The sequence below is a fragment of the Mustela nivalis genome (assembly GCF_964662115.1).
Source record: "Mustela nivalis genome assembly, chromosome: 13".
Lineage (NCBI taxonomy): Eukaryota > Metazoa > Chordata > Mammalia > Carnivora > Mustelidae > Mustela > Mustela nivalis.
In genome coordinates, this window is record NC_139032.1 from 33587991 (window position 1) to 33601721 (window position 13731).

At 41.8% G+C, this 13731-nt stretch overlaps 1 protein-coding gene across 17 annotated transcripts in view; it reads left to right on the forward strand.

Annotated features, from left to right (window-relative positions):
• Positions 1–13731, forward strand: part of KDM4C (lysine demethylase 4C) — a 518729-nt gene that overhangs the window by 483359 nt on the left and 21639 nt on the right. For 14 of the 17 annotated variants that reach the window (XR_014301838.1, XR_014301839.1, XR_014301840.1 and 11 more), the window contains one exon: positions 2405–3491. The exons of the other annotated variants lie outside the window; for them this stretch is intronic. Coding sequence is in view for 9 of the 14 variants with exons in the window: in XM_082695146.1 (XP_082551272.1) it covers positions 2405–2581 (177 nt within the window). In the remaining 5 variants the exon portion in view is untranslated. Of the gene's footprint in view, positions 1–2404; positions 3492–13731 lie in introns of those variants that run through there. 17 annotated transcript variants of the gene reach the window in all.

Below are 13731 nucleotides of genomic sequence, written 5' to 3' on the forward strand. Positions count from 1 at the left end.
CTATCTATGACTGGTGAAACAAATCTAATTAGAAATCTCATTGATGGAAGATATTTTATGATTAGAGAAATCTCTTTTGTTTTTTTTCAAGGAGGGTAGGTTAGCAGCCTCACTGCTAAACAAGAGGCCTCATATTTTAATGACTGCTGCTCACCCAGACACATGCTGACTTGGGAAGAAATTTTTCAAAAGAGTCAGCAGTCCACCTCGGTGATTTTGCGGGGGTTCTTTCCCACTAACTTCAGAAACGGCCCCATTACCTTTTATTGTCTCACAGAATAACCATGGCAACAGTGCATAATTAAGTAGAGCTGCTGGTAAATCGGTTTTATTATTATATTTGAGAAGCTGCCTTTTGCTGTTCTCACACAGCGGCAACACTTTCATAGATGTTTTATTTTCTCCTTTGGTAACTTTTAGCACTTATAAAAGGGAAAGATTACTCAGAGGAAGTACTTTGCCAAGAATGAATGAAACAAAAATGTTTTCTCCTAATGGCAGGGGGTGCCCAGCAAACCCATAATCTTTTAGTTATTTTCTTCCCAAGTGAAGCAAGGTTAGTGTCTGGGGGTCCATGCAGGTAGCCAGTGACCCTGGATAACCATCTCATGAGCTAGCAGGGAGCATGCCTGCTGTGCACTTGGGTCCATTTTTTAGTTTTTAGGCTTCTTTGTAACTTCTCCATTGTTTATCTCTTCTTCATGATTGACCATGTGTTTCAAGTTCTCAAAGCTGAACTCTGCCCCTGTCACCAACCAGAGGAGGTGGCCTCAGTGACAGTGAGATTCACTGTGCCTTGGCATCATCTGGAGTGATCCACTTCAGTGAAAACCAGTTGGAAATGCATTTTAGGAGACAAAATAGTAGAGAATTAGGAAGCAAAAACTGTGTCTTAATGCTTTACCTGAGCATAACAAAAGAAACCCACATACCTTCACCTGGCTAACACTTAATTGAGCAGTGACTGAGGGCCAGGCATGTTGCTTGGTGTGGAGGACATGTAAAGATCAGTACTCACTCTGTAACATCCTCACCCTCAAGGGATTCAGGAATCCCCAGTGGAGAGAAAGTTAACTGCCCCTCATCTTTGCCACTGATCTCATTCTGCATTGATACATAAAGTCTTATAGGAACCAAAAGAAGGATCCTCAAGTTTTCCTGTGTCAGAGAAAACAGGATAGTGTCCATGCAAAGGAAAAAGTACATCTAATGACAGAAAGGCATGAGCCAGTAAGGTGTGGCCAGGAACTGCAAATAATTCTATCTGACCAGCATATGGGGTAGGATTTTGCCAAGTTATATAGGTCTAGAGAGCTTGGATACCATCTTAAAAAGCAGCAAAGCTTTTGAAAGATGATAAGCAGGGATACATATAATCAGAGAGTTTGTAGAGCACTTTCTTCTAGTGGTTCTGTAGCAAATAGCCTGAGGGTGTAGCATTTGCTGCAGCGGTTTAGGGGAGGAGATGTGAGGCCTGTATCATGGGGCCAGCAGGAACAAAGAAGAAATGATGGACGGCTATCAGGAACATGGAGGAGGGGACCTGGACATGGTGGGGATGGGGGACATTTACAGTGACTTTTGGGTTTCTGATCAGTGTAGCTATGTCTCTGTGGGTAGGATAGTTATGCCATTTATGGGGTATCGGAAGGGTAGTAATGGGGAGGGAAGACTTTGATTTCAATTTAGGGCAGGTTGATTTGAATTGCCTCTGGGATCAGTTGAGATGCTGCTGGGCAGTTGGACATGCAGGCTTGTGCACAGAAAGAGGTCTGAAGTGGAGTGAGAGATATGAACATCATTGGAGAAGAAGCAGAAGTGTGGATATGAGGGCTCAGGAGCATATGTGGAGAGGAGAAATGCAAAACATCAGGAGAATCAGAGTTGAACAGATAGTTAAGAAAGGAGAACCCCTGACACATCAACAGGAACAGCCAGAAGAAGAGAAGCAGGAGGAAGGGCTTATAAAGTGTCAGAGAAGAGAGCAATTCCAGCAATACTTAGGTGACAGAATAGAAAGGTATCATAGGAACTGGGCTGGAGCAAGGACAGTTTCAGGGAAGTTGTATGGGCAGAAGCCCAGAGGTAAATAGGAGTAGGGTGAGTTAAAGATGACTGTTGACCAAGTTGTCAAAATCCTGGTTGGGCAAAAGCCAGAGGGGAGATGACAAGTGAGGTTTATATGAGAAGACTTTAATTCTGCTTCTGCTGGGGGAAGGTCCCTGGGGGTGGGAGATCCTGAAGAAAGCTGGGGCTACATGGAAGCAGGAGCCTGGATGGAGCAAAGCCTGGGCTAATGTCCTGGCCTCTACATGCCACCCCAAGCTGGCTAGATCAGATCTTTGTCCATTCTTGTCATGATCAAATGCCATGCTTTCTGCAGTGTGACACTGGCTCTTTCTAGTCCACAGCCTCTGATATGCGATTTGAAGACACATTTTATGGAGCAGACATAATCCAAGGGGAGAAAAAGAGACAAAGGGTGCTGAGTTCCAGGTTTAAGAATGAATATGTGGATGATCCTGTGTATCGCACTTTTTTGAAGAGCTCTTTTCAGAAAAAATGTCAGAAGAGACAGTAACCTGCATACGCTGCTGCAGGCAACAGAGCAACGTGGACCAGAAGAGGAAAGATGAAGGGACAACCTTGGGGCTGTGTGATATGTCTCACTGGGGTAGGTGACGGGGTGTGTCTCTGACAGTGGAAAATTAGGCTTTCCAGAGTTTGGTCACCCAGACCACAGATTATAAGTGTTATTAATTGGACAATCCGAAGTCCTCCCCTAGTCTTGCTTTCACTTGTGAGCAGTTATCTTCAATGATCCCAAAGAATTTTTCTAAGTGAAAGGAAATAATAGTGAATCATCCACCAAAAAAATGCCACTGAGGAAGGAGGTGGGTCCTCAATTGTGGCCTAATTGTGCCCTTAGTCAGGAAACACATGGAGACTTCTCTCCCCAACCCCAGCAAGTGGGAGCCCTGATACCCAGGTAAGAGGGTAATAATTTATATATTTTCCACAGTCAGGGAAGGACTCTCACTTATTTGTTTTAAATGGTGGTTTTTATAAAACATTTTTAAAATACAAATGGCCTCTATGGTAATGAGATTTACCCGTGTGCTATCTGTAATTTCCCTTGTACAGAACTTTTACATTTTTTTATATCCCTATTACTTTTGATTGTGTCTGATGAGAACTGAGTTGTTGGCCTTTGTGAAATTTTTGGCTCTTGAGAAAGAATTCTTATGAATTGTATGGGAATTTTATATATTTAAAGAGGGAGATCTGGGGCTGTTATTTTTAAACACTTTTTTCCCCATAATATTCTGAGTAGATATTTATAAAATATATTTCTTTCATTATGTGTTTGTAAAATTAGAGTTTAAATAAATATGCTTTGATGCATAGTTTTCAACTAATATGATTTTTCCTTTTTAAAACAGCCTGAAAATGTACTAGTGTTTAAAAATAAAGATTTCCATTTTCTCCAATTCTGTCTCCTGACTTGCTTTTTGGTTTATGTTTAAATCAACAGAAAAACAAGTTTTCTTTAGGAGCTGGCTAAAAAGTTTGTCAGGCCCTTCTTCGTTCACAGACTTTTTATATAACTGGACATATTGCCAGACCTTTCAGACCTGTCACTGGGCATAAAGGCTCCTCTGCCTGCCCACAGTGTCAGATCAAGTGTTTCTTTCAGCTTATTCTAGGCCTTGAAGAACTCTGAGCACCTAGAGTCTAGAGCTTTTCTCATCCCAGGTTCCTTGTCCCCAGTGACCTTTAGAAAAGGCTGTATGGACCCTCTCACTTTATAGATGAACGGTGGAGGGCAGGCAGGAAAAGATTGCTGAGGGTCACAGAGTCCTTAGTGACTGCTTCAGTTAACTTGAATCACCATCACGCTGCCTTCCAAACAACTGCAAAATCTCAGTGGCCAGCCTTCGAAAGACCAGGTTGGCTGGTCTAAACTGGGCTTGGCTTGGCTTGGCTTGGCAGCTGTGCTGACCTTGGCTTAGGCTAACTCACAGGTCTGCTCCACATGTCTCCCATCATCCCACTGGGCCCAGTGAGCTAGCTCAGCTATGTTCTTCTCATGTCAGTGGCAGAGGCTGAAGAGCAAGTGAGCCCAGCTGAGTAGGCACATTTCAGTTTGCTCTGTGGTGCTGGTTAACATCCTATCGGCCAGAGTCCAGAGCCAAGGATTCAAGGGCATTTCAGAGTTTCATGGCAGAGAGTGAGGATGTAAAGAACTGAAACTGTAATAACAGAACCATAGTTAATTATCAGTTCTCCAGGGGCGCCTGGGTGGCTCTGTGGGTTAAAGCCTCTGCCATCAGGTCATGATCCCAGGGTCCTGGGATCGAGCCCCACGTCGGGCTCAGCAGGGAGCCTGCTTCCCTCCTTCTCTCCTCTCCTTCTCTTCCCTCCTTCTCTCTCTGCCTGCCTCTCTGTCTACTTGTGATCTCTGTCTGTCAAATAAATAAATAAAATCTTTTAAAAAATCATTTCTCCAGACCACCTGCTGACTGAGTGCTCATTTTCCAGAGTGCCTCATGCCTGAACTCTGAGCTGGGGAAGAGCCCACCAGTCGTACTTTTATAGGATTGAGCACTCCACATTCCATATCAGTATCATCATATATATTATCAAATAATCAAGCTTGTGTTTCTACCTCCAGGTTTTGAATGGAACTGACCTGTCTTCTCCACAATATGCCAGGGGAGTAAGCCTGTGTAAGGCATTAAGAAGAATTAATCTAAATAGGATCATTCGTTCTATATAAGTTTGCCTGTCAGCAAGATTTCTGATTGGCTGCCACAGGGAGGAAATGTGCAGAGTCCTATGTGATCTCAAATACAGTTGTTTTTTTTTATAGGCTCACTTAACTAATGTTCCTATAACCAAGTACAGCTGTATATGGCTGCCTCAACAAAACAGTACTCGCCTCAGATGCACTCTATCTCTTGAGAAAGACACCTTTGTTTCACTGCATTCTGCATAGTCATTATTAGCTCTATGACCAGACAGACTGTTAAAGCTTTTTCACTTACTGTGTGACACTTCAATTGTAATTTTAATTTCTTTGCGTTACACTAACTGCATTTTTAGTGTGTATGTGTAACATGAAATCAGTTGAAGGCCAGCTTCTGGTATTAAAAGAATTGCTAGCTGTGACAATTCTAATGTAAATCTAATTGCCAGCCCTTTCTCTGGAGGTTAGAGGATTAATAAAAACTGCCTGGCATATTTCACAACATTTTAGTTCCTTTATGTGTATGTGAAATGAGAACAGTGTGATTCTTGTCAGTTTACTTTTATTATGGTACTTTTGTTTATTTCATCTAGAGAAAAATTGAGAAGCATCCACTAGAATATCACATGGCTTCTTGGAATACATTATAAATTGCTACTGGCTAATAGTATATGAAAACATGTAGACTCAGAATACAAAAAGATGTAGGAGTGAATGGGTCTGCCACTTCTCCCTGTACCCATCCAATGTGAAACAAGGCTGAAGTGCATATGGTATTATAAATGACTGGGAGGTCCTATGAGTAATCATATTGGACTAGTATATGCTGCAGAATAACACTGGGCACTTTTTTTTCCCCTTTAAGTAAAAGGGATCTGAAATGAAACTTCATTTCAGATATTGATCAGCCTCATAAACTTGAAGCTAAGTAGAGTTATCCTCATTACATAAAGTAATTGTAATTGGTTGGTTACAAAACTCAATTGTACTATGAACTCTTTCTGAGAATTCAGATTTGCAGTCACTGCAAATGTTACTCATTCTTTCACCCAGTATGTTGTAGAGACATAGAGCACTGACTGGTCGGGAGAAGGATTCCTGGCCTCTGAGGAAGCCTGAGCTCTCCAGCAAGTAGGCTGACAACTCAGAAACTTCCCGCTCTGTCCTCAGTAGGTGTAGGACCCTTGAAGAAATTGAACTTCATCAAGAGCCACTGTTATTAATGATGTCTTGAGTATCTATTGTGAATCCTGAGCCTGGTAGGCTCCTTAGTGGCATTTGTTTACCTTGTTTAACCTCCCCAAGAAATCAACAAAGTACCATTACCCGCTTTCATGGAGGGAAACTAAGGCTTAGAGAGGTTAAGTAACTTCTGAATCACTTAACCTCTTTGATGCATGAAGAAAAAAATTATTCTAAACCTAACCCAAACAAAAGACACTGGATAGACAAAAGAAGCTCAAAAGACAGATCAGCACTAGGGGTATAAATGAGGAAGGCATCATTTTTATTGGTAGATTTTTTTTTAAAGATTTTATTTATTTATTTGACAGAGAGAGAGATCACAAGTAGACAGAGGGGCAGGCAGAGAGAGAGAGAGGGAAGCAGGCTTCCTGCTGAGCAGAGAGCCCAACGCGGGACTTGATCCCAGGACCCTGAGATCATGACCTGAGCCAAAGGCAGCAACTTAACCCACTGAGCCACCCAGGCACCCGTATTGGTAGATGTTTTTTAAAAATACATGGAATCTACCTTCTGGCAAAAGCAAAACTGTGGGGACAGAAAAAGATCAGTGCTTGCCAAGGATTTGGTGGGGGTTGGACAGCAAAGGGATACGAAGGAAGTTTGGGGGGTGGAAATACTTTTCTTGATTGTGGTGGTGGTAACAGCCTATATGTTTGTCAGAATTCATAGAAATGAACACTAGAATAGGTGGATTTTACTAGATTTAAGTATCACCTCAGTAAACCTGACTTAAATAAAATCGAGGTGAAGGGTGGGCAAGGCAGAGAGAGAGAAGATGTCCTGTGAGAAGAGATCAGAAGCCTGGGAAAGCTAAACGGATGGGTAGAAGAAGAGCCTGGGCCTGAATACTGGAAGGGAAGAACCAGGACGCTCTGATGTCTGGGACAGCAAAGGAAGACAGTGCTCCTAATAATGAGAAGTGGTTGACAGAGAAAGTGCTGCAGAGTCCAAGCAAGATCAGGTCGTTGTTTCTAGGCAGGCCAACAGTGACCTTGGGGAGAGCATTTCAAGTGATTTCAGATGAGAAATCTATTAACATTCAAATTGGTGTTCCCTAGGGGCGTCTGGTGGCTCAGTCCTAATGCAGACAGTAGGCATCTTCCAGCTCAGGTCCTGGTCCTGGCGTGGGGAGCCTGCTTCTCCCTCTCCCCCTGCTTGTGTTCTGTGCAAGCTCGCACTCACTCTCTTTCTTTCTCTGTGTCAAGTAAATAAATAAATTTTTTAAAAAAACGTTTTTATTTGACACACAGAGAGAGATCACAAGTAGGCAGAGAGGCAGGCAGAGACAGGGGAAGCAGACTCCCCTGCTAAGCAGAGAGCCTGATGAAAGGCTCAGTCCCAGGACCCTGAGATGATGACCCAAGCCGAAGGCAGAGGCCCAACCCACTGAGCCACCAAGGTGCCCTCATAAATAAATCTAAAGAAAAAAAAAAAAATCAGTGTTCCCTATTAGACAGGCATCACTCACTTGCCCACTTCCTTTCCTCCCTCAATCACACCCCGTCCCCTTTTCTCTCCTTTCAAGATTTTCTTTTCTTTAGTTTTCAGGAACTTGACAATAATGTGTCTTGACTTTGATTTCTTTGGGTTTATTTCATTTGGGATTTGTTTAACCTCTTGGCCTTTCACCAAATTTGGGAAATTTTTATCCATTATGTCTTGGAATATTTTTTTTAATTCCATACTCTTTAAGATCTCCATCTGGGACTTCAGTGACAGAAATGATGGGTCTTTTGTTGTTGTTGTTACATGGGTTTCCGATAATTTTTTTTAAAGAAATGAAAACTTTTTGAGAGAGAGAAAGAGAGCATGAGTGGTGGGAGGGGCCATGGGAGAGGGAGAAGCAGACTCCACACTGAAGCCCACTGGGGGCTTGATTCCAGGACCGCAGGATCATGGTCTGAGCCATAGGCAAATGCTTAACTGACTCAGCCACCCAGGTACCCCCAATAATGATTTTTTTAAAGTTTATTTTCTCTTTGTTCAGATTGGGTAAGTTCTATTGATCTGTCCTCAAATTTACTGAGTCCATCCTCTGTCATCTCCAAACTCAATAATATTGAGCTCACTGAACGAATTTTTAAATTTTGGTTATTGTGTTTTTTACTCTATAATTCCCATTTGGTTCTTCTCTTTGTATCTTCTATTGCTTCACTGAAATTTTCTATTTTTTCATTTGTTCAAGAGCATGATTGATTATACATGAAAGCATATTTCTGATGCCTACTTTATTTTTTTAATTTTTTTTTTAACTGATGGCTACTTTAAATCTGTGTCAGATAATTCCAGCATCTGATTCATCTTGGTACTACAGTGTGTTGATTGTCTTTTCTCATTCAAGTAATTTTCCTGGTTCTCGTCATAGCAAATGACTCAGTTATAACCTGGACATTTTGAATATTATGTTAGAAGAGTTTGGATTATATCTATATTCTTTTTGCCATTAGTCATGGCAGTCACCCTGTTTTGGTTTAGTGCTTAGGTCCTGGCCTACTTTTGTGGGCTGTGGTTCCAGTGACAGTTTAGTTTTCAGAGCTCTTCTGATCTGCTTTGTGTGCTATCCAGAGTCCACTCTGCAAACGACGGTACTATTCTCCACTTTAGTTCAGTTCTCAAACTTTTTGGTGAGTTAATGTAAATCAGTTTCATATGTGAGTCAGTCACCAAATTCTTGTGCATATTTATAGAATTCCTTTCTGTAGATCTCTGTTCTCTAAGGTTACCCTTCCGTTCTCTAGTTGAAAAAATGAGGAACACTGCCTCATACTATTCATAAAAAACACTCAGTCTCCACTAATAGCATGCTGACAGGGAGGGAAATGCCACCCAGGACATCCAGGCTTCAGGATGGATGGAAGGTAGAAGTCCAGATTCCTCATTCGGTCTCCATCAGCACAACACTGAGGGTGAGGGGAGAGTATCACCCCAGCTCTCTTGCTGCCATCATGTGAGGGACAGAAATCCAAACTCTCCATTTGGTCTCTTCCTGAGACTATACAGGCAGGGACCATTCATTATGTTTGACTGGGGTACAATATAGTCAAAAAGGATTTTGTCCAGCTATGCTGCTCCTTTCTAGGTCTTTTGACTATAGGGAGCAGATTTTAAGTGTTTTTGTTTTGGTTTGGTTTTAACCACTATGCCTCTTGGTAGATCCAGTTTTCAGATTTCTCCATCTCCAAATCCAGGATATATGGGAGATAAGAAGAAAATTCCAGAGAACACATTCTTGTTCAAACACATTGCTATTCAACTAAGTAGTTCTTAAATCTTGAAGCCCCCGGAAGTCTTCTTGCTTCTTTCAGCATTTCATAGTCTTCTTATGGTTGTTCTATTATGTCCATGACTTTTAATTAAGCTTAGCCAGGAAGAGTATGGAGAACTAAATCTTCTCCCCATTGTCCAGAATGAAGAGTCCTCGCTTTTTCTTTAAGATGAGAGAAAATAATTTCTTGCTAATGGCGGGGTCTAGAAATTGAAGATCTAAAGAGAACAATTGATGGAAGAATCCTGAAAGAATGAAAACAGATTGAGAACAGAGGTGAAATGGTTGGAGATTTCATCCACAGAGACTGAATTCTTTATCATAAGAGCAGAAAAGGAAATTATAGAATTGTTTCGGGAAGGAGATTTCTAGTGGGTTCAGTGTGCAGAAAAGGGTATGAGAGAATTAAAGACGCTGGAGAATAGTTTCTTCCTCCTCATTAGTCTGGGTTGAAAAGGGAAGGTAGTTGATTTCAAAAGGGAATTGATTGGGAGAAAAGAGGGATGTGGGAAACGGATGGCTATAAGACCCCATTCCCCCACTAAAGATGTCCACAGTCTAATCCCCAAAACCTGTGAATATGTTACCTTACATGGTAAAAGGGATTTCATAGTTGCTATTAAATTAAGTATTTTGAGATGGGGAGATTATCCTAAATTACCTGGATGTGCCTGATATAATTAGAAGGGTCCTTATAAGAGGGAGGCAGGAGGTTCAGAGACTGAAAAGCAGATGTGTTAAAGAAAGTGGGTGAAGTGATCTGCTTTGAAGACAGAGACAGAAACCAGAAGAAGCCAAAGAATGTAGATGGCAAGTAGGAGGTGGAAAAGGCGAAATAGATTTTCCCCTAAAGCCTCTGTAAAGAACCAGCCCTATTATCACCTTAATTTTAGCCTGCTGAAGCATGTCAGATTTCTGGCCTCCAGAAAGTCAAAAAAATTCACGGTGGTGCTGTAAGCCTCTAAGTTTGTGTAGTATGTTGCAATATCAATGCCAAACAAAGACAACTGTTAAACTGCAGGGCAGAGAATGAAAGGACCTCTTCAAGGTCTGACTTCAAGTTCAGAACCAATGGTCAGAAGAAGAGGGGTTCATTGATAATTTCTACACTTGAGTGTTGATAAGGTTCAGGGTATGGTCATGAGAATGGAGTAGAGCTGAAGGTCATTTTACTGAATAAGCTTTTTCTTTTAACTAATTTTTTTAATTGATAGTACATATAGCATAAAATTCACTCTTTTAAAATGTACAATCTAGTGTGTTTTAGTATATTTTGCAGCCACCACTACTCCCTAATTACAGAATTACTTAGTTTTAATTCAACGGTTCTCATTCTTTCTTCATATATTATGGTGTTTTAAAGAACATTTCTGAAACTGAGAGGCATAAAGAGAATGTTTTCATGAGACTACATTTTGAGTATGAAGGGTTCTTCTGGACATAAATATACTCACCCATTTGAGAAGACTATACACACTTGACCAAATGAAGATTTGAGAGATTGGTTTGGTCAGGTTTGTGAGTGTGGTAGTGGCCATGGTGGGTCTTCTTCGTGGAAGACATATTGGTAACAAAGGCGCGAAGGGGAAGGCACATCCTGGCCAAAGAGCTGTCCTTGAAGGTAGAGCCCAGGAGACTGTGGGGAAATGTGGCCTTCAGCTCCAACAGCTACTGGGAATACTAGAGCACAGCCCTTTTGTAACAGGTCTTTGGAGAAAGATTAATCCCTGGCCCTACACTCACTGATGGGACTTTCACACCCCAGTAAGTCCTCAGGCCCCCACATAGAGGTCAGTTCTCTCAGCTCACGGCAACTTGGCCCCTTGCAGGAATATTATGGATGATCTCATTACCCCTTTCCCTCCCAGGGCCCTTTCTTCTCCTGGTGGCTGTTCTTTTACTCCTAGAAGATTCTTTTTTATAACTCCTAAATCATTTAGTAGGAAACTTGACCTGACCTGAACTACTAGGAGGCTCTTTATATTCTTTATTTCACTTACTATGAACATTCAAACATACCACTATAGGATTAGTCATGTTGGGTGTTAGGTAATATGGGATATTAGATATGAAGTTGCCTTTCTAAAATACTGAAAACTCTGAACTCACACAAAATAAATCTAGCCCTGTGGATTTTGGATAAAGATGTGGACCTCTTATTGTATACCCACTGTTCACCCCTGCTATATAGGCCCCTATTCATCTCCATATTCCCTGAGATCCCCTGCACATAACACCCTCACTAAGCTTGGTCAAATGCCAGCCACTTGCTTGGTTGAATGTCACTCACTTATGGTGTCACTGCACTGGGGACTGATGGCATTTGTCTTAGGTTTGGATAGTAAGTTAACCCTGCTAGGCTTGAAATTCTCAGCACTACTGACCAGGGGCAGACATTCTGACATCTGTGAACTGGTTAACTGTGAACACAACACGGCCCTGAGGAGGAAAATGGCGGCACTGAGCCATTCTGGTGGCTACCAATGGAAAGGGCCTGGTGTCTCCAGAGGGTGGGAAGGCTCATTCTCAGAGGCTGACTCATACTACTTAGGCTGCCAATTGCTCTCCTGACTCTAGAGAGCAGGGTCTTCCTTAGGTCAGAAAAAGCCATGGGCTAGGCTACCTAGGTAGAAAGAAATGCTTCTTGTTTGCCCAGAAATAGAGACTTGGACTTTGGGGGTGGGGGAGGGAGGGCACACGATTCTCTGAGGCCTTTAAAAGCTGAAAATTGAAATGTCTGCCTAGTCCACAGAATGCCCTGCCTCAAAGCTTTGAGACCACCCCCTGCAGGCTCTCACTGTGTAACTCCAGGGTGATATGAATATGAAGCTATTTATTTAATGCCTCCTCCCATCAAAGCCAGAATGAGAAAAAAGGACACACAATAATTTCTGCATATTTTGATAACAAAGGAAATGGTTGTTGATGATAATAAAAATTGCTGCTCACAAATTTGCACCCTTTGTTGCCGTTTATAAAAGAGACCTTGTAGCACAAGCTCATTAGTAGCTGAACTTTATTTTGTCAAAGGAAATGGAGTCAAGAGAGATTATGTTTCATCTTTAATATGGCTGTTCAACAATGCCATTATCCTGAATTTCAGATTAATTTAATTGAATCTTAATGAACAAAATTAGTTGTTTTACGCAATTAGAATCCCATTTCAATGGGTTAGAAAATGAATAGGATGGGAAATATGGTTGACTTGATTTTCCTCAAGACTGATTCTCTAGGCCTCTTTCTGCCTCTACGTTCTCTCCCTCCATTGAATAAGAGACTAATATTTTCGTAATTTTATAAGACCTTTGAGTTGCCAATTTTTCCCCCCAGACAACACAAAATGTCTGTGACCTTCAAGGAGGTGGAGTGGGAGGGATGTGAGGACAAGGAGCCAAAGGGAATTGGCCAGTGGTAATCAGTTACAAAGAACTAAGGTAGAAACACTCTCCCAGCCCAGTGTGGCCTACCTTCTTACACACCTGACCTTCCTCCCTCCCTCTTTGAGATGAAAAAGTGGATATTGAGCAGCATCTAACAAAAAGTCAGGAGGGATGGGCTTTAGAGTCATGCAGATTTGAGTGCAAAGCTCCCCTTTACCACTAATAACTTTGTGACTTGGTGTTTGTCTCTTCACAGTTGACCTCAGTTTCTCCATCAGTACAATAGGCATAATAATACCTATTTCTTGACAGTGATGTTAAGCATTCAGTGAGAGAATATATATCAAGTAATCAACATATTGGCCAGTTTAACAAGTGGACGCTGCCAACTGTTCCTAGTCTTTATCATCACCACCATCACCATTCTCATGGTCTGCATCTTCATCTTCATTCTTACAACCTCGGAGTCCTTGCTTTATGTGCAAAACTACATAGTCCACCTAACTTAGGTTAGTGTTTCTGGTCAACAATAAGCTTTTCCAACTTTCATCTTACTGGAAAGAGGAGGTAAGATGAGAAAACCAGTTTTCTTAGGTGTTTGGGAAGCTTTGCCCTCATCTTGGAAAGAGCAGGAGGAGCTGGTAACTTGATGTGGGGGAAGGGCATGGTCACATGAAATTCCTGCAGAGTCACAAAACACTGCTATCAATTCCCCTATCTGTGATGTGAGGCAATTAGGCTACTCCTATGGACCTCCATCTCTAAAGAGCTTACCATTCTGCAACTACTGCCATCTTTCCTGCTTAATGGACTACATTCCAATAAGCCAGCCCTTGCCAAGAAAACTCTTCAGCTTGCATCAGAATTGCTGAAGCTTCCTGTGGAATGTTCCCTACCAGTGTAAGTACTGACTCAGTGCTCTGGAATGTGGTTTCCTGAGACATAGCTGAGGTGAGAATGGTAACCAGAGGGATTTGGCACAGTCTTAGTAAACATCACCTTCCCTGTACAACACAGCATTGACCAAGGTGAGGCAACAGAACATCAAAAGAATCATTCTTGTTCACTTTGGTCTCATCAGCCTGAATTGT